General features: G+C 46.3%; 1 protein-coding gene across 1 annotated transcript in view; it reads left to right on the top strand.

Moving 5' to 3' along the window:
- The window catches only part of SLC30A9 (solute carrier family 30 member 9), a 519,567-nt gene that overhangs the window by 181,564 nt on the left and 313,521 nt on the right, over positions 1-24,482 (top strand). Inside the window, exon 8 of the mRNA XM_069201808.1 lies at positions 2,073-2,140. Coding sequence (XP_069057909.1) covers positions 2,073-2,140 — 68 coding nt within the window. The remainder of the gene's footprint in view (positions 1-2,072; positions 2,141-24,482) is intronic.

Below are 24,482 nucleotides of genomic sequence, written 5' to 3'. Positions count from 1 at the left end.
TGTTCTTCCCACAACCAGATTCTGTAGCTGAGAGAGCACTACATACATTAGACATCAAAAGAGCGTTAATGTACTACATTGACAGAACCAAACAAATTCGGAAAACAAAACAATTATTTGTTGCTTTCCAAAAACCTCATTCAGGAAATCCAATTTCAAAACAAGGCATTGCTAGATGGATAGTTAAATGCATTCAAACCTGTTATCTCAAAGCAAAGAGGCAACTGCCTATTACACCAAAGGCACACTCAACTAGAAAGAAGGGTGCTACTGTGGCCTTGCTAGGAAACATTCCAATGACTGAGATATGTAAGGCAGCCACATGGTCTACGCCTCATACGTTTACCAAGCACTATTGCATGGATGTGTTAACAGCACAACAAGTCACAGTAGGACAAGCAGTACTACGAACTTTGTTTCAAACAACTTCAACTCCTACAGGCTGAACCACCGCTTACTAGTCTATGCAAAGCATGTGTATCTGCAGCTACACATGCCATTGAACGGAAAATGTCACTTACCCAGTGTACATCTGTTCATGGCATGAGACGATGCAGATTCACATGCGCCCACCCGCCTCCCCGGGAGCCTGTAGCCGTTTGAATTTGATCTTTAACATTTGTAAATTTGTAAATATATCGCTTTAAACAACATTATGTACATAAATATTTACTCCATTGCATAGGCACTATTACTATAATACACAACTCTACCTCACCCTCTGCGGGGAAAACAATCTAAGATGGAGTCGACGCCCATGCGCAATGGAGCCGAAAGGGGAGGAGTCCCTCGATCTTGTGACTCGAAAGACTTCTTCGAAGAAAAACAGCTTGTAACACTCCGAGCCCAACACTAGATGGCGGGATGTGCAAAGCATGTGAATCTGCAGCGTCTCATGCCACGAACAGATGTACACTGGGTAAGTGACATTTTCCATATATATATATACACATGTACATTATATAACTACTGAAATTTGTTAACCATCTTTAGCTATGAACACATACATGTTATGATTGTAAAATTAATGTCATGTTCCGAAATCTGTTTAAGAAGGCCTCTCTTCATATTTTGGCAACTGTTTGTAGGTTTCTGTTTCCCCTTTCCTTGAACGAAAAATGTTGACTTACAATTTGTGTGTCCCCTTATGACTTTGCATGCCTCTCTGCCTCATGACTTTGACCATCCTTCTCCTGTCCTCATCCAAGACACAGAGAGAGGTAACACACCTTCAAGTTTTGAAAAGAGAAGAAAGGTTGTGCTGATTGTGATTTTCACAAAATCTGGAAACAAACATGCATGTTCCTACATAAATGAGGGACTTTGTATGTGCAGTCAAGTTTTATTAAACAGTTTGTCTACCAAGGATCCTCAGCAGAGGCACTGATTGCTAATAATATTAAATAAAACATTTAGTAACCCAGGTAAAGCAAGTTTAATATAGGTGGAATTGTACCTATTTCAGAGGTCAGTCAAAATCTGAATTTTGGTCTGTAGGCCCCCATATCATCTTCTTAACAACTAGATAGCTCTTGGAGGTGGACTGTCAAATTTTTTGCTGTATTGCTCACCTTCTGACAACTGAAAGGTTTACGTTATGGGCATTTCAGAGGCGGTAAAAGCTATTTTGGGTTTTGCTATTATTATCAGGATGTTCACACTAAGAATACTTTAATAACCATTCTGGAATGGTTTAATTATACCACTTCGTCAGTTCTGACCCCATTTCTGAGTTTTCGAAAAAAATGACGTCTTCAAAACCGCAATACAATAGAAAATAACATTTTATACACAATTTTTGTCATGTGAAACAAAGAAACAGAAAGAGTGGTAAAGAGTGTGCCAGTGAACGTGGGCAAACTCTGAGAGAACCAGTTCTCTTACTTTGCTGCCAGGGAGGTTTACATTGACATGGAGCAAAGAAAATGTCATAAGTCATTACATGAATACAAGGCACAGAGCCTGCTTGATGTTATCAGAGAAGTTTATTCCACCGAAAATGGACGTTTCCTTACTTAGATATACTTGTGCGTACCATTCATTATTGTAAGAGGCTCTTTTTTTTCATTCAGCCACGTTCAAGCACTGCTTCAACATTTCTGAAGGGCCCAGGCAAGGTTGTGATGGTTGCTATATGCATGTAAGTATAAAACAGATGTGTGTTTGTAGCATTCAATTTTTAGCTGCTAATGTGAAAGGGTAGGAGAAATGGGGAGGTAAGTAGACGAGTGAGTAAAACATCTGTTTTTTTTAGACAAGATGTGAGTGCTACAGTCAGTTATGTTGATAATAAAGTAGTACTGATTGTGTTATACCTTGAGTTTGGTAAGTATTCCTGCTCCTGATTATTTTGATGCAGCTCTTCCCTGATTAGTAGTCTAAACAGGTTTGATGTTGAATGATTACATCTTATTTTAAAATACAGCTATTCATAAAGCTTATGTTGATTGTAATAATTTATTACAGGGACAAATGTTCACAGGTCTTACACTGTGTTCATTTTGATCGGGTATGTAGAATGCTTTCGAATTAATTGTATGTGCAACACTAATGGCTGCAGCATTGATTTCAGGTCATCGGACCTTTTTGTTGCTCTTCTTCATGCATGTTTGCATGTTGTATGTCTCTGTACTGCTTTTCCGCTTAGTATGTGCTGAACAAATACTGCATATGTCCATACAAGGTTCTAGTTTTCTTACTAATGATCTAATATCACAAGATGTGAAATCAATCTATCTAGCACCCATGAATCTCGCTTCTTTGTTCTCCGTCATTCATTCTGCCAGATTCCAACTACTTCTATCTGCGCCAAGAAGCCTGGTGCACATAAATGAACAGCATAACATGACATCTGAAAGATTCACTCTCGCCTTCCCATTACTTTATCAAATCCCTGATCAGTTATCTGATCGTTGATAAGCTTCATTTATTTTAACATTCTCCTGTGTGCCCAGTATTCAAACTTCTTGACCTGTGCTTTATGGAGATGTTCCCAATCTTATTAAATGTAATAAGGTAACAATGTTATCCAACGGAGAGGTAGGACTTTGAATTGTGAAAAACGAATTTGAGAGTTTTTCACTCGCTGGGCATATCAATCTTATAAGTAAATATCCAACTTTCTAAATACATTACACCCTGCCCTATGGGCTGTTAAGGGCCTACCCTAGCGGTGGCTAATTTGTATTAAAAGGGACGATTTAGGCTTGACAAAAGGTTTATTTTGCCAGGTAGAAATGGCAGTTTACAACTGCATACAGGATGCAGTGGCGTAACTCGGCATGAATGAAACAGGTTTTAAACGGCTACATAAGTGGGTGGCAAAATAAGTGCTGCAGGCCCACTAGTAGCAGTTAATTTGCAGGCCTTGGGTACATGTAGTATTATTTTACTAGGGGCTTAATATTAAATGAAATGTGCCAGTTGGCAGAGAGCACAAGCACTTTTTTCCCAACATATTTTTATTGAGGTATTTCACCTGTACAACATTGCAAGGCAGTATGATGTAAGCATAACACACTGATCAGGACTGGCATAAAATAATATGTTTATTGTGTTTTTTGATTAAATAAAATCACTACAATCACACCAAATAGGATAATATCATTTAAAACATATCCAAAAGTGCAGTTTGCACAAAAAGAGACACTCATGAATAACAGATGTACAGTGAAAACGTGTAAAATGCTAATAAACAGGCAAAGCTAGACATCACCTAGCAGAAAAATATGTTCAAAACCTGTGCAATTGTGCTGTGTCGCATACTGTCAACTATTAACCAACAAAGATCCCAGCTTAAAAACAGTTTGAAGTATAAAACAAAAACATTTACAACGGCTTTAAAATAAAGGATTCATTTGTATATGACATAGAAAATAGGAAAGTGCAATTGCTCATAAATGTGCAGTTGTAACTAGGCATATCTTAGCAGCAAGATTTGATACTAATAACTTATTTACATTTATTAAAATTTGTGTACCCAAATACATTCATAAAATCATTTTATGGCCATTGAGTATCTGACCAGGTGTTAATTAACAATTAAAACATGTGCAAAACATTCACAAAACCAGTGCAAATGCACCAAGATGAGTGCTGATTTCTAATATTCCCCTTTCAGCCCTGAAAAAGATCAAACATTCAGTTGGAGGGGGCCTGCTGTTTAGTAATTCTTCCTAATCAACCCTGAAATAGCTCAATCATTTAGCTGGAGATACAAATCATAAAGGAAATGGAGAATAATTATATCATCAAATTGGCTATGAAGACGTTGAACAACAAGGATCTCTATTTGGAAGACGTGTAGCCTACGCAACAAAACATTTACTGCTGGCTCTGAGACAGACAGTTGTTTCTCAGCCAAAAATTTGATGGCACATTCTTACCCCTGCTTCCAAAAAGTTAAAACAATGAAAATACAGCAATCTGATGGGCGTCCGTTGTAGAACACAGAATGGGCACTAAGTGGGGATATTGGGGAGGAGGGGGACAAACCACATACAGATCACTGCTGCAAGTGGAAGCGCACAAGGTGATTGTGCGGTCTGGGCCAAGTGTACAAAGGAGGGGGATGTTCCTTCATAGTGTTTATATGTACAGGTACGTCTGAAACAGTAAACTTGGGGAGGGGGAAATAATGTGCCAGCACGAGTGTCTGTGAATAATTGTGTCAGGAAAGGAGTCAAGACCAATGGAATGACACCCAAGGAGGTGTCAGAACAGGATGGATGACCCATGGCAAAGGTGAATGGAGGATGGCATAGGGCATTGTAGGGGGCACTGAGAGAGGGTTAGGTAGCAGGTGCAGGGGGCAGCTAATATGCTCAGTGTGTCAATCACAGGTGGAAGTGGGGGTGGACAGGGGGGGAACAGAGTGGGTGGAGAGAGGGCTGCGTCCTGGCTACTTGGGCACGTGGGAGGGTTATCTGCCTTCCGCATCCCCTTGCGGAACTGTGTAAGCATTTGTATATGACATAGAAAATAGGAAAGTGCAATTGCTCCGGTGGGGAGATGCAGTGAGCACACACCTGCATTATTAGGAGGCCTGCTGCCTCCAAAAATGGCCCACAGCAGATCCCATGCATCTGCTGTGGGACAGTTTTGGAGGCGGCAGGCCTCCTAATAATGCTGGTTTGTGCTCACTGTGTCTCCCCACCGGAGGTCGTCACTCTAGCATTTAATCGGTGGTGGTGGTTGGAAGGCTCTCCAGTGTAGATTAAGAACTCTCTTTGCAACTAGTAGTGCCAGATTGGTGAATCGGACCCAGACTGTGTGTTATGATTCTCTCTTATTGACCTTTAAGGCAGTTGGCTCCCATATATTGAGATGTGTAAGTTCTGTAACAGATATCCGTGCATTGTGGACCGCCTGCCAATATGCTGCAAGGGTGGGGCACTCTCATAGCATATGCCTGAGGGCCGCGGCTTCAGAGTTGCATTTGCAGCATATAAGGCTTGCAATGGGTAAAATGTGGTTCAGTCTGGCTGGGGTCAAGTAGGCTCGTGCAAGGCTGTAGATTGGATGCACTTGAATAGCATATTGCCGGAAATGAGACGGGCTGAGTCAGGTGCATGTCCCCACTTCGAGTTGTGTAGTGGTTATACAATGTTTTCTTCCCACTTCTGCCTGAGGGGCTCCAGGGAGACCTGGTATGATCCCAGAGCTTTGTACAGCCAAGTGATCAGATGGCACCCTGTACGCGGTGTGTGTAGCGAGTGGATGACTGCATGTGTGGTTGGCTCCTCATCCACACTCTGCCACAACCTGAGGCACATCGCCCATAGCTGGCCATAGAGGAGGAACTCGCCAGGGGGATACCATTATCTTGACGTAGTTGGTGGAACATTTATAGGTGGTGATCCTGGAATTTATATCCTAGTGTGTCGATAGACCTGTATTGTGAGGGGGGCAGGTCCTCAAGTGTAAACGCTCCTGGAAAGCGAGGGAGTCCTTGGCGGGGAATCCCAGGAGTATAGGGCAAGATATGGCATGTCAGTTGGAACATCCGCACCAGGCATTTGCGAGCTACCCATGTCAGCGGCAACCAGGATTGATGTAGCTTAATGGAGGGGATTAGAAACTGGTGGAGAGCAGTGCTTGGCAAGGGCCCGTCTTCTGTCACGGTTAGCTTAATGGAGGGGATTAGAAACTGGTGGAGAGCAGTGCTCAGCAAGGGCCCATCTTCTGTCACGGTTTCATACAGATTGCCTCCTGCTAACCAATGTAACACCCACTGGAGCTGTGTCTCTAGGTAATATGATTCATATGGTGCACCTAGGATGCTCTTTCGTACTGGTAATTGGAGTTTGGCAAGGGCTACCCAATGGCATATTATGAGCCCATAATAGCTCCCCCAGCATAATGTCGAAGTCTCGAAAGAATGCCCTTAGCAGGCACACCAGCATATTTACAAAATAATATAATAAGCAGGGGAGCGCGATCATCTTGGGGAGGGGACTTTCCCTGTAAGTGCTAATGGTGACTGTTGAAAGCTGGCTCTGTATATACTATATCAAAATGAGATATAGTGTGCACAGAGTCCAGGGGTTCTCCAGAGGCTCGACAGAGGCAAAAATAGATAATACTAATGCTCTTTGTGGTAGTGTGGTCGAGCAGTTATGCTTTTAGAGGTTAGTGCAAAGCATTTGTTGTACACACACCGACAATAGAAGAAGCGCACACTCAATGACTTAACTCCTGACCAATATGATTTTATATAGAAAAATATGTTTTGTTAATTTATTTTTTGGACCACAAGATTAAGTTTGCAGGTAAGTACATAAATTGAAAGATACTTTGCATAGGTATATTCAGGACTTTGAATCAAATCGACAGTACATACAGTTTTCTTTAAAATGGCAAAAAGCTATTTTAAAAGTAGACAGTGCAATTTTCAACAGTTCCTGGGGGAGGAAAATAAAGTAAAGTTTTGGAGGTAAGTAACAAACTTACAAGCTTAGTCTCCGGGGCACAGGTAGGCCACTGTTGTGAGTGCAAGATAACCTCAAACACTTAGCACCAGCAACACGGGCCGGTTAGATGCAGAGGTCAAACAGGAGCCAAATAATGTGGGCCCCTGTGGAGACAGGGGGTTCTCCGGTTCCAGTCTGCTTGCAGGTAAGTACCCGTGTTGTCATGGGGCAGACCACGGTAGTTTAGAGGAGCACTGGGGGGCCCCAAATAGGCACCAATCCCATAACCCTTAGAGGCACGGGCGGCGGGGTGCAGGGTGTAAACAGGGCTTCGGGTTTCCAATGAAACTCTATGGGGGGGGACCCCGAGGGTCACTTACGCGCTGCAAGCAAGGCACAGGGGGGCTCCTCGGGCAAGCCACCAACTGGATAGGGAGGAGGGCCGTCTGCTGGTTGTTGCTGCAGCTGTGGTCGGTTTCTCTCGAGTCTGGGGGCTGCGGGTGCAGTGCTTCTCGAGGTGTCGGATATCTTTGTCCTGGCCAGTTGCGGTGGGGGTGGGGGGGAGAGAATTTTGAGGGGGGGGGTTTCCTCGGGATTCCCTCTGCAGGCATCGTCGTGGAGGGGTGGAGAGCTCAGCCCAGGGTGGACACTCGGTCGGAAGTTGCCTGGGGATCCTCTCTGGATAGTTGGGCCACCTGGACACGGGCAGTGGGCACTGGGTGCAGAGTGGTTAGGACTCACGCATTTGGAGTAAGATGGAAGTCCTTAGAAACAGAGTCTTCTGTTCCTCTTTGGTAGACAGTGCCGCTGTCTTCGGCAGTTCTTGGTCCTTCTGGGTGCAGGGCAGTCCTCTGTATTCAGACATAGGTCGCTGGTCCCGCTGGATGCGTCGCTGTTGTTCTGCAGGTTCTCTGAATCAGGAGACAGGCCAGTAGGGCTGAGGCCAAAGCCGTTTTCCTCTCCTTTTTTTCTCTGCTGGGGTTTCAGCTTAGCAGTCCTTCCTCTTCTTGTAGGTCGTCAAGAATCTGATGACTTGGGTTCAGAGAAGCCCTTAAATACTAAATTTAGGGGTGTTTTTAGGGGTCAGAGGGCAGTAGCCAATGGCTACTGTACCTGAGGGTGGCAACACCCTTCTTGTGCTTTCTCCCTTTGGGGAGGGGGCACATTCCTAACCCTATTGGTCCCCATGCTCCAAACCAAGATGGAGGATTCTGCACGGAGGGGGTCACCTCTGCTCTTTTCCCGCCAGACTTGCTGCCAAAAAGTGGGGCTTTGTCCGTGGGGGGCAAACAACTCCACTACCTGGAGTGCCCTGGGGCACTGTTACGAGGCTTGAGCCTTTGCAAACAACTCAACTACCTGGAGTGCCCTGGTGCACTGTTACGAGGCTTGAGCCTTTGAGGCTCACCGCCAGGTGTTATAGCTCTTGCAGCGAGGAGGTGTGAAGCACCTCCACCCAGGACAGGCTTTGTTTCTGGCCACCGAGAGCACAAAGGCTCTCACCCCATGTGGCCAGAAATTCATCTGGTAGTGGCAGGCTGACACAGACTGGTCAGCCCTGCACTAGCAGTTTGGCTAATATGCAGGGGGCATCTCTAAGATGCCGTCTGGTTGCATTTTTCAATAAATGCCACACTGGCATCAGTGTGGGTTTATTGTGCTGAGAAGTTTGATACCAAACTTCCCAATATTCAGTGTAGCCATTATGGTGCTATGGCGTTCGTAATGACAAACACCCGGACCATATACTCAGTTTGGCCACCCTGCACTTACAATGTCTAAGAAGTGACTTAGCCACTGTAGGGGCATATTGCTCATGCAGCTATGCCCTCACCTGTGGTATAGTGCACCCTGCCTTAGGGCTGTAAGGCCTGCTAAAGGGGTGAATTACCTATGCCACAGGCAGTGGTTAAGGGACAAGGCACCCTGAAAGGGGTGCCATGTCGACATTGTCTTTTTCTCCCCATCAGTACACACCAGCTGCAAAGGCAGTGGGCATTTAACTGGTGAGGGGTCCCCCAGGGTGGCATAATGTTTGCTGCACCCTTCGGGTACCTTCCTTGGCCACAGGGCCCTTGGGTACTATAGGTACATTTTACAGTTGTGGGAAGAAGGTACAGATTTGGGAAAGAACACTGGTGCTGGGGCCAGGTTAACAGGGTCCCAGCACACTTCCAATCAAAGCTGGCATCAACACTAACAAAAAGTGTGTGTGGTGGGGGGGGGGGTGAGTTGAGGGGGGGGGGGCCGAACCATAGTGGCACTTTCCTACAACAACACTTCCAGAACTTGGACTGGGATTTAAGGGAGGTTAGTGCACGTTTCAAGTTCCCCTCAAAAAGGTCGATCTGAGAATGAAAAATATGTATCCCTAAGTATTGTGTTGTCTACTCATCCCAGTTTAGGGTGTCACGGTCCATCCGTATGTTTAAGGGGGACCTTGTCCTGGCAAAGACATAAGATTTTGCCCAGTTGATTTGGAGGCGGGATGCCTTCTTAATTCCTAGGGGCGTGGCATGTATGAGGTGTGTGCCAGTGCAAACGACTTGGTATATATCAACACATCATCAGCATAGAGGGACACTGCGTGGGTCCTCCCCCCCCCCCCCCCCCCCCCCCCCCTACCGGGACACCCAAGCATTCGCCCTCAGGTGAATAGTGAGAGGCTTCATGGTGATGGCAAATAAATAGGGGATAGCTCTGACGAGTGCCCCTGCCATTGGGAAAGGGAGCGGAGAGTAGAAGACTGATAAGCACCCTTGAACCCGGACTAGTGTAAAGCAGTTTAGTGTAGGCAAGTAGCCAGTCTCCTATGCCCACCTTCGCAAGGACCTGAAAGAGATATTCCCAAGACCGCATATCGAACGCTTTCTCCAGGTCAAGAATCTGGATGACAGAGTGTGGAAACAGGAGTGATGCTTGGTCCATCACATGAAACAAAGAAGGCCTCCTGTAAGGACCAATGCTTGGCCCATTGTGCACACTGTGCAGAGTGGAGATGAGTGGGCGCTTGCAGTAGGGATGGATCAGACCTATCTAGAAGTACATCCAGTACACTTGTATAGTCTCCGGCCAGTATCAGGATATGTTCAGCCATAAGGCCAAGACCCAGGACAGGGTGGCCAAGAATCCGGTCTGGTCAGTGTTTGGGGCAAATATGCTACCTAGGAGAACTAGAGTGCCATCAAGGCACCCCTCTGCCAGAGCATACCTGCCCTTGCTGTCCACAAGTGAGCATAACAATTGAAAGGGCTTGCTTGGGCAGACACAAATCAAAGCTCCACGGATCTATGCGGAATAAGTTGTGCTTTAAATCGCTCCCTGCCACCCCTATTGTAGGTGATGTAATTCTGCACTTGTAATGTGGGTTTCTTGTAGAAAACAAATATGTGCTTGTGGATGCTTCAAGTATGAGTACGTGGGGTAGCGGCGTCATGCCGTGTGTATGCCCCTAACTTTGAAGGTGAGAAACCTCATCTGTGGACGGTGTCATCAACTGTAGGTTTGGTGGGAGAAATGAGAGGATCAAGGGCCTCCCTGGAATGGGTGCTCCCCTCCCTCAGCACTGCATTGGAGTATAACACATGACAACAATCGCTTGTGCCACACAGGGGAAAGCTGCTGGAACAACATGGCAAAGCCAAAACTGTGACCAGAGCTGGCAGCAACAGGCTGCTCACCCAAACTGAAGAGCAACATAACTATCATTGATTTTTTTTTGGGGGGGGGAGCGGCATTGGAGACAGTGTCTGTTGGTAGGTCAAACCAAAGTACCTAGAAAGAAAGAAAGAAAGAAGGAAGTTGGGGGCAGGGGGTCAAGGGTGATCCCCAGATTGATGCCTAAAGATCCTGAGTGAGGAAGGATCTGGCAGCTGACCGCTAGGGGCCCACATTCCGCAGGTGTGGCAGGAGGGGCAACAATTGGTAGGGCAAAGTGCAGGACAGAGAAGAAGCTACTCGAGCAGCTACCCGACGGATTCCTTCGGTCGGAGGGAAGGCAAGACACCGCCAACCACCACGGAGCAGGAGATGCAGGGCCCGAAAACCCCCTTAAAACAGAGGGACTCATCAAAGAATGCCATTGGTTGTCTGTGGGGGTGACTTGAGGGCCTGTCATATACCCCAGAGAAGTTGGCAGGTGAGCACTAAGACATTGATCGCTGGCAGTGATGTGGTGTCTGAGTCAGAGGGCTCTGCTGGATGGCGGAAGGACATGGCGATGGCTGATTTCTGACCTTCATGGAGCTCTGGTTGGGAAGCCAATCAAGGTGCTCTGGGTGGGTCCATAGATCTGCGGCCTCTGTTCTGTTTCCATGGCTGGGGTTTCAGCTGTGTTGAAGTCCCATTATTGGAGGAGATGCTTGGGGCATCCATGCGTTCAATCCAGTCCCAGGCAGACGAAGGGTCGGTGAAAAAATAGTAGTATTTGTCCTGTATCACTTTAAGTTTGGGTGGGAACAGCAAAGAGTTATGAAGATTTAAGTTCTGAGGCTGGCGTTTTACTCCAAGAAAGGATGAACACTGTCGTACTGCCATCGTGAAACCTGGAAAGACGGACACTTGACACGATTTTTGATCTCCAGCAGACCTGCCCACCGACCTGCTTGTAAAATGGAGTCTCTATCCTTCTAGTAGAGAAGCCGAGCTATGACCGGGTGAGGTGTAGAGCCTGGTGGTGGGCGGCAGCCAGGGACCCAATGAGCCCTCTCAAAGGAGAAAAATGGGGAAAGATACGATGCTGGGGTGAAGGACCGGATCCAGTTCTCCAGATATGGGAGCAAGGTATCTGAGTCCTCCAGTCCCTCTGGGAATCACACCACACAAATATTATTGCATTATGCGCGACCCTCAGCATTTTCAGCACCATCTTTAAACCTCTTAAGTTGTTCGGTCAGATCCCGGGTACGTTTGCCTTGAGCCTCCAATTGAGTTGTGATGTCAGACAGTGTGCGTTCTATGTAAGTCACTCTGAAGGCAAGTTTGCATTGATCATCTCTGAGGTAGTTCAAGTTTGGTGCACAGCTTCTTGATCTTCTTTTCTATTGATGCCCTGGACGTGACGATGGCTTGTCGGGTGGCATCCAACTTATCTGGAGGGCCTTTGAGTATCCGTTGACTTATTTCTTGCAAAAGCTTCTAAAGTTGGGAGGTACGGTATGTTCCTTTGTTTTGTGTTAGTGCACCAGCATTACATTTTTGGTTCTGCCATTTGGCCTTAAACTGGTTCCTGTAGTCATTGCAGTCAATTTTTATAGACACTTTACATCATCACAAGGGATGCATCTATGTTTACCAATATGAGGGTTACATTTTAGTTTGTGACCGAAAGCATTCTAGCTGTTTTGAGTCATCAGCCACCTAACTCACTGACGGTGGCAGAGATGATTACAGTAGTGTTGAACGTCAACAAGAGTTGCCTTTTCTCTGTGAAAGAAAAACAAATATTGTTTGAGAGATTTGTTAGACTAACATATTTACTAGATGATTTGTGTCAAAGTCCAAATCTGCAAGGACAGGTGTCTGAATGTAATATCTTGGTTCTGTTTTCCAGTTTGAAGTAGAGGCTTCTCTGAAAAATATATTCGTATTCAGCTTGCCTACATCAGATTTGACTTTTTAGCCTCAGAAGAAATATCTTTACCCCAACCACCTGGAGCTCACAGCGCTCAGGATGGTGTTGATCTCCTTCATTGTGCTATAATGGAATTAGTCCTCATTGAGACATATTAACCATGTTGTTATGGTATCAGATAAAAAGGGAGTGTTAACCCACCTGTCTCACATTAGCTCAAGGTTTGTTAAACATTGAAGAATACAATCTGATTGAACTCTCTTGAGAACGTCGTCTGTCAGGTTTTTCCTGCTCTTTCAAGTTGTAGGCACCACTCAGCTCTATTAACCAGGAGTTTACAAGTATTCCTTACAAACAATGACTGCATGTCTTCCTAAAAAAGCTGGCCTTTCAACCCATCTTGGTTTTTCCGGATAGCTTTATTGAACAGTTCAAGCTGATTAATTTTTTTAAAGTAAAATGTATTAACACCTAAAGGATATATTGGTGTTAATACCAAGAGACTCCATATATTGCATATGTAGTGCTCCCGAGGGATGCCCCTTGCAAATGTGTGATGTCTTCACAAAACCACCACCAGAGCTGAAATCCTTGATGGGTCGTAGTGGAGCGATCAGTTCCTGGACTAGGATTCTGAGTTTTGTTCGAGGTCCTGTGTATCACTCACAAAAATATGTTCAACGCGGGTCCAGATCATATCCAATGCATCTCCTTTACAGCACTAAAACCAAACTAATGTCCTCAGAAAACAAAGATGAATTTAAAGTCTTGCTTCTCATGCAAATGCTATCCAGAATCCTCTCTTGAACATCAGTAAGATTGAAGGTCGTTTTTCTATTTGGGAAAACAACTAAAAACCCTCCTTGTTCAATAGACCCTGTGCTCGGATGCCATACTACATTTATGCTATCACCTGTATTCGTCTTGGTCAATTTTCAGCCTTTGCTGGTTGGCTAATACTTTGAAGGATCCTAGTAGGTGTAGCTCATTTTAGTTTGTAATCGTTTTTTTTTTTGTTTCTTTTTAATAGCACATACAACATAAGTCAGACATACGCACTTGAGAGCAATCTATTTCACTGCCATGTTAATCCTACACCTAGCACCCAGTCTTAAACCCCCATCCATGTACCCCTTCGAGTCTCCTCCAACTGTGTACTTTGCATAAATATAAGCCACTCCCTGCTCATCACATCAAATACTTATCTAGGCGGAGATGGTCCAGTATGGTCTCTATGGACATGTCAGGGTATGTTATTATAGCCTATTTTAAATTCCTGGAGGAATGCACTTTCCTCAGGCACATCATTGACATTTCCAGAGAAACTTGGAAGCAATTAAAATGGTGGAACTATCCGGGGAGTAAGGTCTGTTCCTTAATCTGCTTCTGTTGAGTGGGAGTGTAAAGGGCTTTCCTGTCATGATTCTGTGTGGTGGGGCAATAGTAAAGGGGTTCCTATGGCGCATGAGACCAATCAACCTCAAACAGTGTGGCAGTGTGACAACAGAGATGAGGTGGCGCTCACTTAAGGGAGAAGATGTGCATGCAGTCTGCAGCCATGAAGAGCCACGGCAAGTTGAGAGAGGAGAGGCAGGGCCACCTGCAAATACACTCTGAGTAAGGCAATCCTGGCAGTATCTACCCTTAGCAGGAGGGCCTCTACTTCAGACATCTTTTGGTGTTCTGGTCAATGGAGTCACACTGAATGTCCAGGCTGGAATAAGTCAGCAGCATGTAAGTAGCAGGTGGATGGCCTACTGCAGGGATACATGTAGGAGAGACTGGTACTATACTGGGGATGGTTGTGGTAAGGTTGGCATTGGCAATTCTACATTATTTTACATGCCCCAGCCTCTGAAGACCCCTCAACTTGTGCACAGCACTATGCGCCCTACATAATACTCACATCAGAGCGACTGTCAAAATGACGCAGATGGGTTTGCAGCAGTGCTTTGTAGGCCCTCAGGTGTAAGCCTGTAAGCATGTTCCACAATAGTGTAATGTGCTTACACTGTTCAGAATTTCTGATTGCCTCTGTGATATTATTAGTTGTCAGGTCCCCTTTCAGGGGGACTCTGGGCACGCAGGTGTTACTGGCTATAACAATGGAGATTGAGGCCTTTTACTCCTGATGTCCTATGCCTCAGCTTACTAAGGATTCTGAGCAACTGGCCAAGCATCCCTTCTGCACTTGACTCTCAGTGATAGCTATGGTCGAGCAGCCCAAAGCTCCCTTGGGGGGCAATGTAGGTTAGTGAACAAAATAGGCTCTCTGACCAGACGCGCCTGGCTTCAGCAGTGATTGGATGTGCTGTGGTGCTTCTGTCAGCTTGGTAAGTTCAGTGCTCCCCAACAGGAGAGGGGGTAGATCCTCATGCTCCTGATCTGGTTCCAGCGATGTGGTGGTGCACTTTTGGTATCGTCCTCAGCCCACTGACAAGTCAGAGCACTCCTTGATGCGAACTATGGGTTTCAGCTTTCTGTTCTCTGAGTGTTGGCCCTAACTTCACAACTCACTCTTTTCCTGCACCTTTTCTGGCATACATGGTTGCCACTGTGCATGCAAACAAGGTGCCAGCTTTCACTGCATGGCAGTCTATACCACAGCAGTGTCTCCTGGTATACGGGGTCGCTATAACGATGCTGTATGGGTTTCACTCTCCCTACACAGCACACAGTTCACAGCAGCCCTCTCCTGGCATATGGGTGTCACCAACCTGATTGTGTACGTGGGCAATAGTCCACTTGGTGTAGCAGCTGTCTCCTCTCACCGGGAATCCTCTCAACAGGGCTTTTCCACTGGACCTTGCTCCCTCTAGTGCCCTCCTTTTCCTCACCGGACACACTGGTCTTGGCAATCAGGCAGGCACTAATGCTCTAGGCTCCACAGCAGGTAGACTTTGCTTCCCTGGGTGATTAACCCTCACCCAGCTGGAAGACTGGCAGGCCTTGGCCCCCAGTCCTGGTCACAGGCAGAAGTCTTGCAGAGCCCATCTGGCTCTTGCAGACGTTTCACACAGCCTGTCTGGCTTCTTGGCAGATGACAAGTTTTTGGGGTCTCAACCTCCCCTTCTTATCGTTCATTTCTAGACACCAAATATGATTTGGGGTCTGGGTCTTTGAAAATTTATGTTAGGGTTCTGCTTCTTTTGAAGTGTACACTTTTCTTCTCCCTCTTGCTCTTGAAAGGCTGCCTGTCACTGTAGGAGAGACTCCAAAGCTGATAGTCCCACAATTCAGGCCATGGGTTGACTGGTGTTCACACCTGGATGGCAGCCACAGTGATACATGCAACAAATGTTAATCCCGGGCTCCAGCCCTACTCTTTAATTCCCTTATCAGCCTCATTTCCTTCCTAAAATGTGTCCAGCCCTTTCCTTGTAACCCCTCACTGAATCAAGGAGCACACTTTAAAGTGAACAGGGGTAGTATCTCTCCCGTCCACAGTGTGTCCCTCCCAGCTCACAAGAATGCAGCAATACCCAACTCTTTCTGTTTGGATTCCTCTACTCCTCAGGTCTTCTCCATGCAGGCCTCTGTCTACCAAAATTTAACCCAGTGTCCTCCATGTAATGTACCATTGCAGGCACACTTTCACTCGGTGTATATACACAACACACACACTGTAATGTTACCTACATGTATAGTACTACTCCAGACACACGTACATTCAGCACACACAATCACTCTGCGCGCACTGCTCAATAATGTATCCTTTCTGTATTGTGCCATGGTGTGCTACATGCAGACAAACCCATCGCTAGCACACATTCACCATGCGCACACTGCACAGCACTTCATCCTTCATGTATTGTACTTCTCGCACGCTCATACACCCAGCACATGCTTTCATTGCACATGCACTACACAGCACCACATCTGACATGTAATGTATTACTCTCTGGTATGCATGCAACTAGTTCACACATTCACCATGCATTCACTGCACAGCCCTGTGCCCATACCGTAGCCTTCCCAGGTGCACATACATCCAGTGTCAGTGTAGAGTCACCACTCCTGCGCAGCGCTTCACACTTAACTGATGTAGGCAAGTGTGAGTTAAGCACACAGCAGTGGAACGTCAAAATGCTGAGTAAGTCTGTAGGCCTCACTCCAATGAAACAGGGTGAAAAGAACCTGCCCACTCCTACTGACCACTCCACAGTATGCTGCCTCCACTGCATTCGTGCTCATTCACACTTAGTATAGGCAGTGGCCTTTCACCACTATGAGGGCAGTGCTCTGGGCACACCTTCCGGCCCACAAAACCGGAATCCGTGAGACAGGCCAATGTCATGGCGCACATGAATGATCTGTAATGATAATCTGCATTAGGTATCAAGACAACAGTACATTTGGACACTTAAAAAATGTGCAATGGTCTTTTCCATCTCGACATTGATTTCAAATTTAGTGGATAAACCCTAGGATACTCATCTGGAAGGTATTTAATCACAATAGCTGGATGTAGAACTGAAGCATAACAGAACAGTTCGAAGTGTATCATAAGGCAGCATGAGGGATACAGCGCATGGAACTTGACTGGATCCATAACTCTTCATTACTTTGCAGGATAGAAGGAAGTGGCTAATAACACCCTTGAGTCACAAAGACTGTTGCTGCAGAGGCTTTTGTAGGGGCATTAGGATTGGAAGATACTCCCCTGTCTTTACGGCTAGCTTCATCATATGTAAGGCACTATTGTCGTCTACTCTCTACACTTCTGAAACTATATGATGTGCGATTCTGCCACGAGGTCCTATAAGCCATCCAAGTAACTCCTTTTTTCTGAAGCGTAAACTGGTAGTAAACAAACTCCCCAACATTTACCTGCCTTAAGAGTGTCTGAGCTCATGCTGGAAGTGATTATGAAAAATATTTATTTGCATGACTAAGGGCTACTTTGACTCTACAATATCTGAATTGTCATCTAAAATTAAACCCATGGCATTGGTACACACACAGATTGATTCTGCTGACAAAAGAATGGAATGATAGAAGTTATTTGAGCAACAACTCAGTGAGTATCCAAAAGAAGGAACAAAAATCTGGCAACTATGATACAAAATAACTGATATCGAGGATAGGTCATGAAGTGACAATATAAGGTTGTATGGGATTCCTTAACACGTGGAGAAAGACAATATGGTTGAGTTCCTTCAAGAGTTTGTGTCACCTTGAAAATTGCTTTTTCAAAGGTGGGGAAGGGCCAAAAACAGAAGGGCAGGTCTGGAGAGGGCATGGTGGCACCAACTGAGGGACCAGTGTCACACCTTCTGTCCACGTCCACACCAACCTGTACGGCGGAGAACACCGCCACCAGCACCGCCTCCGGCACTTCTACAGCTGCTGCGACAGTCCCCAGCCTCTTCCCCGGTGGGCAGTCGTCCGAGGCTGCAGGAGACGTCCTGCTTTCTCACTCAGCTGGTGCTGACACATGCTCCGCCGCCACACACCCCGCAGCCAGCACCGCCGCCACACACCCCGCAGACAACACCGCCACGACTGACACTGCCGCCAGCGGCCCCGCAACGTCCTCAGACAGTGGCACCACGCAGACATGGCTACCAACCCTAGTGGTCAGTCGTCCGAGGTTGGTGGTGAGTTCAAGGACCCTGGGCAGCTTCCATGAAGCATCACTGTCATCACAGTAGTCACCTGCATATGGAATGCGAAGCTGCAGCAGTGTGGGGTATGTCTCTGCCTCCATGGCATATCATGCAAACTATACCTCGGCAATCTCGTGGCGCACACCCCCAGGAGAGTGTATTGTTCCGGCCACACTGCACGTGGAGCACTCTGGGCACCATGCCCCCTCCAGAACCAGTGGAGAGATACATCCACTACCTCAGTCCTTGGCAGGATGAAGCACTCTGGGCACCATGTCCCCTCCAGAACCAGTGGAGAGATATATCCACTACCTCAGTCCTTGGCAGGATGAAGCACTCTGGGCACCATGCCCCTCCAGAGAGATACATCCACTACCCCAGTCCTTGGCAGGATAAAGCACTCTGGGCACAAAGCTCCCTCCAGAACCAGTGGAGATTGACATCCACTACCTCAGTCCTTGGCAGGATGAAGAACTCTGGGCACAAAGCCCCCTCCAGAACCTGTGGAGATTGTTATCCACTTGAGAGACTGTGGCTTTGCACTCCCCAGGTCCAAACTGTGGGCATGGAGCCCCCTCGTGGAGCAGTGGCGTCGTGCGTTCATCAGGCTGAGGTGCCCCCTTCCCCCTGAGGTGCCTGTATATTTTCTATCTGATGCCCCTCCAGTGTTCTCTCCGTTTGGAGTCAGGTATCATGTGTGGGCCTCGCCAATGCATTTTGGGCCCAGTGGTCCACGGACAATGATTGGTGCACTATCTGGACTTGTGTATTTGGTGTACATAATTGTATATACTGGATTTTGAATTATGATAATGATATTTCACATGATTACATTTGTTCAAATCATTTCCTTTTGTCCTTGCGTTCTTCCAGGGGGCAAGAGGGGTGTATGTGTAATGTTGCAGCATGTATTTGTGTGTATGGTGTTGTGGGTGGGGGTGAGGGTGACGGTGTTGCGTGTGTGTGTCACTCTCTTTTCCCTCCCCCTCCCCTGTGGTGTAGGTGCAGTACTCACCGTGGTTGTCGGCACATCGTTGGTGCTCCTGATAGAGGAGCAGGATACCATCATCGGCAGTATCTGCAATTCGGGCTCCATGGCGTCCTGGTTCCTCGTGGGGTGTGGAAAGGTGAGTGTTTTCCCTTCTGTGTACTGTTTCCGCTGTGTTTTTGTTCGCGTTGGTTCCGCTCCAAAAAAGGTGGCGGATAGGCCTGTTGTGATAGGGTGGGCGGTACATTGCCTTCTGCCTGTCTGTTGGCGGTGTCCGCCGCGGCGGTCGGAGTGTTAAAGTGGCTGTCTATGTTGGCGGTTTCCGCCACGGTCGTAATCCCATTTTTTTCGCCGCCGGACTGTTTGCGGTATTACCGCTGATTTAACAGCGACCGCCAGGGTTGTAATGAGGGCCTTACTGTCTATGAATAAAGTAGTGGAAATGCTTTATGTGAGGGTTAAATCTTTTTCCCCTTAGAAGATGGAGTAAGAAACTGAGACAGTTCACTTACTAGCCTCGCGTGACTGCTGCTTCTAAATGACTGGGAAGCATATAGTCGCAAGACGTTTCTCTTATGATACTGTGAATATGCTTGTATGAGATTTTATTCAGTTGATTTTTCTTTTAATGGTTACTAAACATTAGATTGTAGAAGTTATGGGATGATTAAAGAGGCATGGATGGGTGAGAGTTGATATGCATAGGATTTACCGCTGCTAGGGGTTTGCTGACATGTTTTGCTGGCCTTGATACCTGGTCAAACCTTGGATATTCCTTTATAGTAACATTTGAGTAAGCCCTGGGCTTGGTCCCTATTTGGTTGCGTAACATTTTCTCATATGGTTGGATAAGAGTTACACATGTTCCACATCCCCAAAATGTCTGACCCCAGACTTCACTTTATACAGTCTTGCCATTTCCCTCAATACATTAGGCACTTTTCATGTGCTCTAAGGTTCCTTGGTCAGCTGCAATTTAGAGTTTTGTGCTCACAGTTTACAACCTATAGTATTTAGAGCTCTGTAAAGTGTAGGAGTCTCACATTATAGTCTGTACTTAAGAAAATTGATAACTTTAATTGCATTGCAATAGTCTCCTTTCCTTCTTCTGTTAGCATATTTACTTGTAACATCATCCTCTCAGAAACGAGACATGAAATTCTATACCCTCTTAAGTACTATGGCATTCCCACTAGATCGGGTCACTCAACTGTGACTGCTATGCATCTTGACCATAAATGTTAATGGCATGTTGAATTATGTTAAATGGAAGAAGACACTACCTTAACTCAATAACAAGCGCACTGACATAGCATTGATCTACAAAACATACCCCACGCCCAGAGGCTGATAAGTGGAAACGTGATTGGATGGTATTGAAAAGACAACACCAAAAACAGTTTCCGGTATGTCCAGTTTATATTTATTGAAGATAACGGAATGACAACTTCATCCCAAGATTCACAGCATAATCGCTCCCCATTCCAATTCCACTTTCTGGTGTTTAGCTCTAACACTGCAATGAAGACACCACCTAATACATGAGTTTGACAGTCTAATATAATGAATCACAATATAACACATACTTCACTCCTGAAAAATAGTAAAGGCTAAACAAAACACTAAGTAACATAAACACTAACAGTGTGAAATCAAAATCATTGTATCAATTTATGTTTATAAACCTATCTATGGACATAGTGTGAAGTTGATGGTTCCAGCTTTTATCCTGAGGAAGGGATGAATTAAAGATTGCTTAAACTTGAGATCGTACTCAATGTTTATGAGACTGACTTAGAAAAAAGGTACCTTTATTAGCAAACGTTACAGATTTTCTGGATGGTTAAATGGGGAACCACAGCAGTTTGTAAGGGAGTTCCCCTCACCGAGTGTTGTTAAAAATTAAATGAATAAGGGTGTGCTTGGATTAGGTTTTATGTCATGTCATTTTTGTTTTATGGATGAAATATAATTGATATATCAAGTGGGATATCATGTTATGTAAATTGATTAGATTATTTTGGCAATTGATTACAGATCTTTAGCACAACAATTGATTATGGTCTGTAGTTAGATATCATTCTATAGTTGTGGTGACACTCGGTTTGATTTAGCTAGCCCTTTAGGAACGTTAAATAGAACTCGCAGTTTTAGAAATAAACATTGTAAGGAAATGCCTCCTTGGCATGGTTACCCCCTGACTTTTTGCCTTTGCTGATGCCAAGTTATGATTTGAAAGTGTGCTGAGGCCTGCTAACCAGGCCCCAGCACCAGCGTTCTTTCCCAAAAACTGTACCTTTGTTTCCACAATTGGCACACCCTGGCATCCAGGTAAGTCCCTTGTAACTGGTACCCCTGGTACCAAGGGCCCTGATGCCAGGGAAGGTCTCTAAGGGCTGCAGCATGTCTTATGCCACCCTGGGGACCCCCACTCAGCACAGACACCCTGCTTGCCAACCTGTGTGTGCTGGTGGGGAGAAAATGACTAAGTTGACATGGCACTCCCCTCAGAGTGCCATGCCAACCTCACTCTGCCTATGGCATAGATAAGTCACCCCTCTAGCAGGCCTTACAGCCCTAAGACAGGGTGCACTATACGATAGGTGAGGGCATAGGTGCATGAGCACTATGCCCCTAAAGTGTCTAAGCAAAACCTTAGACATTGTAAGTGCAGGGTAGCCACAAGAGTATATGCTCTGAGAGTCTGTCAGACACGAACTCCACAGCACCATAATGGCTACACTGAAAACTGGGAAGTTTGGTATCAAACTTCTCTGCACAATAAATGCACACTGATGCCAGTGTACATTTTATTGTGAAATACACCCCAGAGGGCATCTTAGAGATGCCCCCTGAAAACATACCCGACTTCCACCTCCTGCTTCTCACCTCCCCCTGCAGCATCTGTAACACCTGGCGGTGAGCCTCAAAGGCTCGCCCCCTTTGTTACAGCGCCACAGGGTACTACAGCTAGTGGAGATGTCCGCCCCCTCCAGCCACGGCTCCACTTTTGGCGGCAAGGCCGGAAGAGATAATGAGAAAAACAAGGAGGAGTCACTGGCCAGTCAGGACAACCGCTAAGGTGTCCTGAGCTGAGGTGACTCTGACTTTTAGAAATCCTCCATCTTGCAGATGGAGGATTCCCCCAATAGGATTAGGGATGTGACCCCCTCCCCTCAGGGAGGATGCACAAAGAGGGTGTAGCCACCCTCAGGGCTAGTAGCCATTGGCTACTGACCCCCTAGACCCAAACACGTGCATAAATTGAGTATTTAGGGCCCCCCAGAACCAAGCAAGATAGATTCATGCAACCTGAAGACGAAGAAGGACTGCTGACCTGAAAAGCCCTGCAGAGAAGACGGAGACACCAACTGCTTTGGCCCCAGCCCTACCGGCCTGTCTCCCCACTTCAAGAGACACTGCAACAGCGACGCGTCCCCAGGGTCCAGCAACCTCTGAAGCCTCAGAGGACTACCCTGCATCTAACAGTACCAAGAACTCCCGAGGACAGCGGCTCTGCTCCAAGGAAGAAACAACTTTGCAACAAAGAAACAACTTTTAAAGGACTGCACGTTTCCTGCCGGAAGCGTGAGACTTTCCACTCTGCACCCAACGCCCCCGGCTCGACCTGCGGAGAAACAACACTAACGAGAGGACTCCCCGGCGACTGCGACCCTGTGAGTAGCCAGAGTTGAGCCCCCCAGCGACGCCTGCAGAAGGAATCCAGAGGCTCCCCCTGACTGCGACTGCCTGCTTCTAAGAACCCGATGCCTGGTAAAGACACTGCACCCGCAGCCCCCAGGACCTGAAGGATCCTACCTTCAGTGCAGAAGCGACCCCCCGGTGGCCCTCTCCCTTGCCCAGGTGGTGGCTACCCCGAGGAGCCCCCCCCCCCCCCTTGCCTGCCTGCTTCGCTGAAGAGACCCCTGGGTCTCCCATTGAACTCCATTACTAACCCGACGCCTGTTTGCACTCTGCACCCGGCCGCCCCCGTGCCGCTGAGGGTGTACTTTTTTTGTTGACTTGTGTCCCCCCTGGTGCCCTACAAAACCCCCCTGGTCTGCCCTCCGAAGTCGCGGGTACTTACCTGCTGGCAGACTGGAACCGGGGCACCCCCTTCTCCATTGAAGCCTATGCGTTTTGTGCACCACTTTGACCTCTGCACCTGACCGGCCCTGAACTGCTGGTGTGGTAACTTTGGGGTTGCCCTGAACCCCCAACGGTGGACTACCTTGGACCCAACATTGAACCCTGTAGGTGCAAAACTAACAAATACTTACCTCCCCCAGGAACTGTTGAAATTTGCACAGTGTCTAGATTTAAAATAGCTTATTGCCATTTTTGTGAAAACTGTACATGCTATTTTGCTGATTCAAAGTTCCTATGATACCTGAGTGAAATACCTTTCATTTAAAGTATTGATTGCAAATCTTAAACCTGTGGTTCTTAAAATAAACTAAGAAAATATATTTTTCTATACAAAAACCTATTGGCCTAGAATTGTCTTTGAGTGTGTGTTCCTCATTTATTGCCTGTGTGTGTAAAACAAATGCTTAACACTACCCTCTGATAAGCCTACTGCTCGACCACACTACCACAAAATAGAGCATTAGAATTATCTCTTTTTGCCACTATCTTACCTCTAAGAGGAACCCTTGGACTCTGTGCATGCTATTTCTTACTTTAAAATAGTATATACAGAGCCAACTTCCTACAAACATAATTTGTCCTTGTCTAGTATATGGGGTGCTTTGACAACATCATCAACCAAACTCTTTTTTTTTTTCTTCAAATGGTTATTATTGACATTGTCTATAAGCAAGTGCATAAAGTATGAAACAGCAGGTGCATTGGCTACAAATGGATGATTCTTAGACATGTTTCAAAACAAACGGGAGAAATAGCAAGCATGAATCAGTTATAAGGGAATCCAAGCAGTGAAACAGTCAGGGTAAATCTTCATCTATAGAAGAGAGGAATGCAGTAATTGCAGGCTGGTACTCTGAGACCAGATTGAAGGTGTGATTTCTCGCGTTGTAGTGGCACAATGCATCAAACAAGTAAAGTGAGGAATAGGAAACAGTGAAGAAACTAAAAAGGAGCCACAGAGTGGAATTGAGAAGGGGTAGCCCCTACACTGTCGTATGAATGGGCAAGTGAAAAGTTGTCCATGTGGGGACATTGCGGGATAATGTGAAGAGGCTGAGAGGAAATGCACCGCTGCTCTTATGAGAGGGGACAGCCTGGTCACAGGAAACAGGGGGAGATTTTCAGGATGTAGAATGCTCTTCGTCTGGTGCTTCGGTCAGCATGGACATCAATTTGTCCCAGTCATCGGCGATCTGCAGTCTGCTGGGGCCTTTAACCTCTTCCCTAAGACACACAATGTAAGCCGCCACTCA

This window comes from Pleurodeles waltl, chromosome 1_2 (genome assembly GCF_031143425.1).
Source record: "Pleurodeles waltl isolate 20211129_DDA chromosome 1_2, aPleWal1.hap1.20221129, whole genome shotgun sequence".
Taxonomy (NCBI): domain Eukaryota; kingdom Metazoa; phylum Chordata; class Amphibia; order Caudata; family Salamandridae; genus Pleurodeles; species Pleurodeles waltl.
Note: the sequence above shows the minus strand (reverse complement) of the source record. Positions and strands in the feature narration are given on the sequence as shown.